The 1,543-nt window shown below is 35.0% G+C and overlaps 1 protein-coding gene across 1 annotated transcript in view; it reads left to right on the top strand.

The window, feature by feature from the left end:
- LOC119594274 overlaps positions 1-1,543 on the top strand; it is a gene marked incomplete in the record, with an annotated part of 36,109 nt that overhangs the window by 30,900 nt on the left and 3,666 nt on the right. The window contains 4 exon segments of the mRNA XM_037943339.1: positions 143-267; positions 540-728; positions 1,060-1,178; positions 1,380-1,533. Of these exon segments, the coding sequence (XP_037799267.1) occupies positions 143-267; positions 540-728; positions 1,060-1,178; positions 1,380-1,533 (587 nt within the window).

Raw genomic sequence — 1,543 nt, 5'->3', positions numbered from 1 at the left:
CCTCTCTATAATAGTGTTGATTATTTTATTTGTTATTATGTTATTTACATTATTGTATAACTGGTATTTGAATTATAAACCAATACATATTACTACTAAAGAGTATGAATACTTTTTTAATGTAAATTTCCTTGTTTTACAGAGCTATGTCCAGATTGTGCAGCGTATTACAGCAACCGGTCAGCATGTTACATGATGCTTGGCAAGTACAATGAGGCCCTCAATGATGCCAGAGAGGCCGTGCGATTAGACAAAAATTTTGTCAAGGTAAGAGCTTTTTTCTTCTCCTCTTATTTTTTTTTCCATGTGATACATAATAATTTTACTCAGAAGTCTGAATATTAATTCATTAAAAATTGAAGTTGAAATTATTTTCAGCCTCCTTATCTGATTTGATAGCTTAGTGTCTACAAAGTATTCTTTTTAACTCTGAAAATAGATCATAAGGTATTTACAATGTAACCAATATACCTCCTTTTTCAGGATGGGCATGAATTTTATATTCCCTTTTTAATTAAAAGGTCACTTTTCATCCACAGGGGTACGTTCGCGTTGCAAAATGCAACATTGCCCTCGGTGATGCTAACGCAGCTCTGTCAGTGCTGCGTCAGGCAGGAGAGCTTGAGCCCAACAACAAAGCAATCCGTGACGAAATCAACAATGCTCAGGCCCTTATCCGCTGCAATGATGAAATTGAGAAAGCAACCACAAAGGGTGATTACAGGACGGTGAGTAAGAGCTGGAATCCTCAGACTTTTTTGTCTGGGGTATGTGAGAAATTAAAAGAAAGTGAAGGTAAAAGTTAGAATGTAGAGTGATCTTAAAAGGGTAACCTATTTCTTTTATCTTTGCAGTTTCATATAAAATAAACTTATGTTATCAGTCTAGCAAATGTTATTGTTGCACCACACTTTATCACTTACCATATCGCACATTATACATTTTTGTATTTACAGTGTTTAGAAGGAATTTTGCAGTTGAAATTAAACAGCATTTTGATAAACAATAGATATAATGATTATTCAAGACAAGAAATTGATTGGATAATTTAAATCTCAGGCCATTTTCCACTTGGATCGAGCACTGGATCTAGCTGTTGGGTGTCGAAGCCTTAAGATCACAAAAGGAGAATATCTGGTGTTCCTTCAACGATATGCCGATGCTCAGGAGATAGTCAAGTTAGTAACTGAATCCATTTATTTTTGTAGTTGTAATCAAGGATTGTGTAAAGTGAGAATTTCTTGCTGAAACCTATATTGTTATTTTCCTCTAGACATTTTACATATTTACATATTTTATTCATTGTTACATCATTACTGATGATTGATAATAGCAAGATGAGGGAAATAGATAATTATCTGCTTTTCTTATATTTTCAGTGAGATTCTCCAATACGATAGTGGTAATGCTGATGCCATCTACGTTAGAGGAATGTGTCTTTACTACCAGGACAATGCAGAGGCAGCTTTCAATCACTTCCAGCATGTTCTGCGGTTAGCGCCTGACCATCAAAAGGCTCGTGAAATTTACAAGGTGAGAGCTG

Source organism: Penaeus monodon, chromosome 33 (genome assembly GCF_015228065.2).
Source record: "Penaeus monodon isolate SGIC_2016 chromosome 33, NSTDA_Pmon_1, whole genome shotgun sequence".
Lineage (NCBI taxonomy): Eukaryota > Metazoa > Arthropoda > Malacostraca > Decapoda > Penaeidae > Penaeus > Penaeus monodon.
Note: the sequence above shows the minus strand (reverse complement) of the source record. Positions and strands in the feature narration are given on the sequence as shown.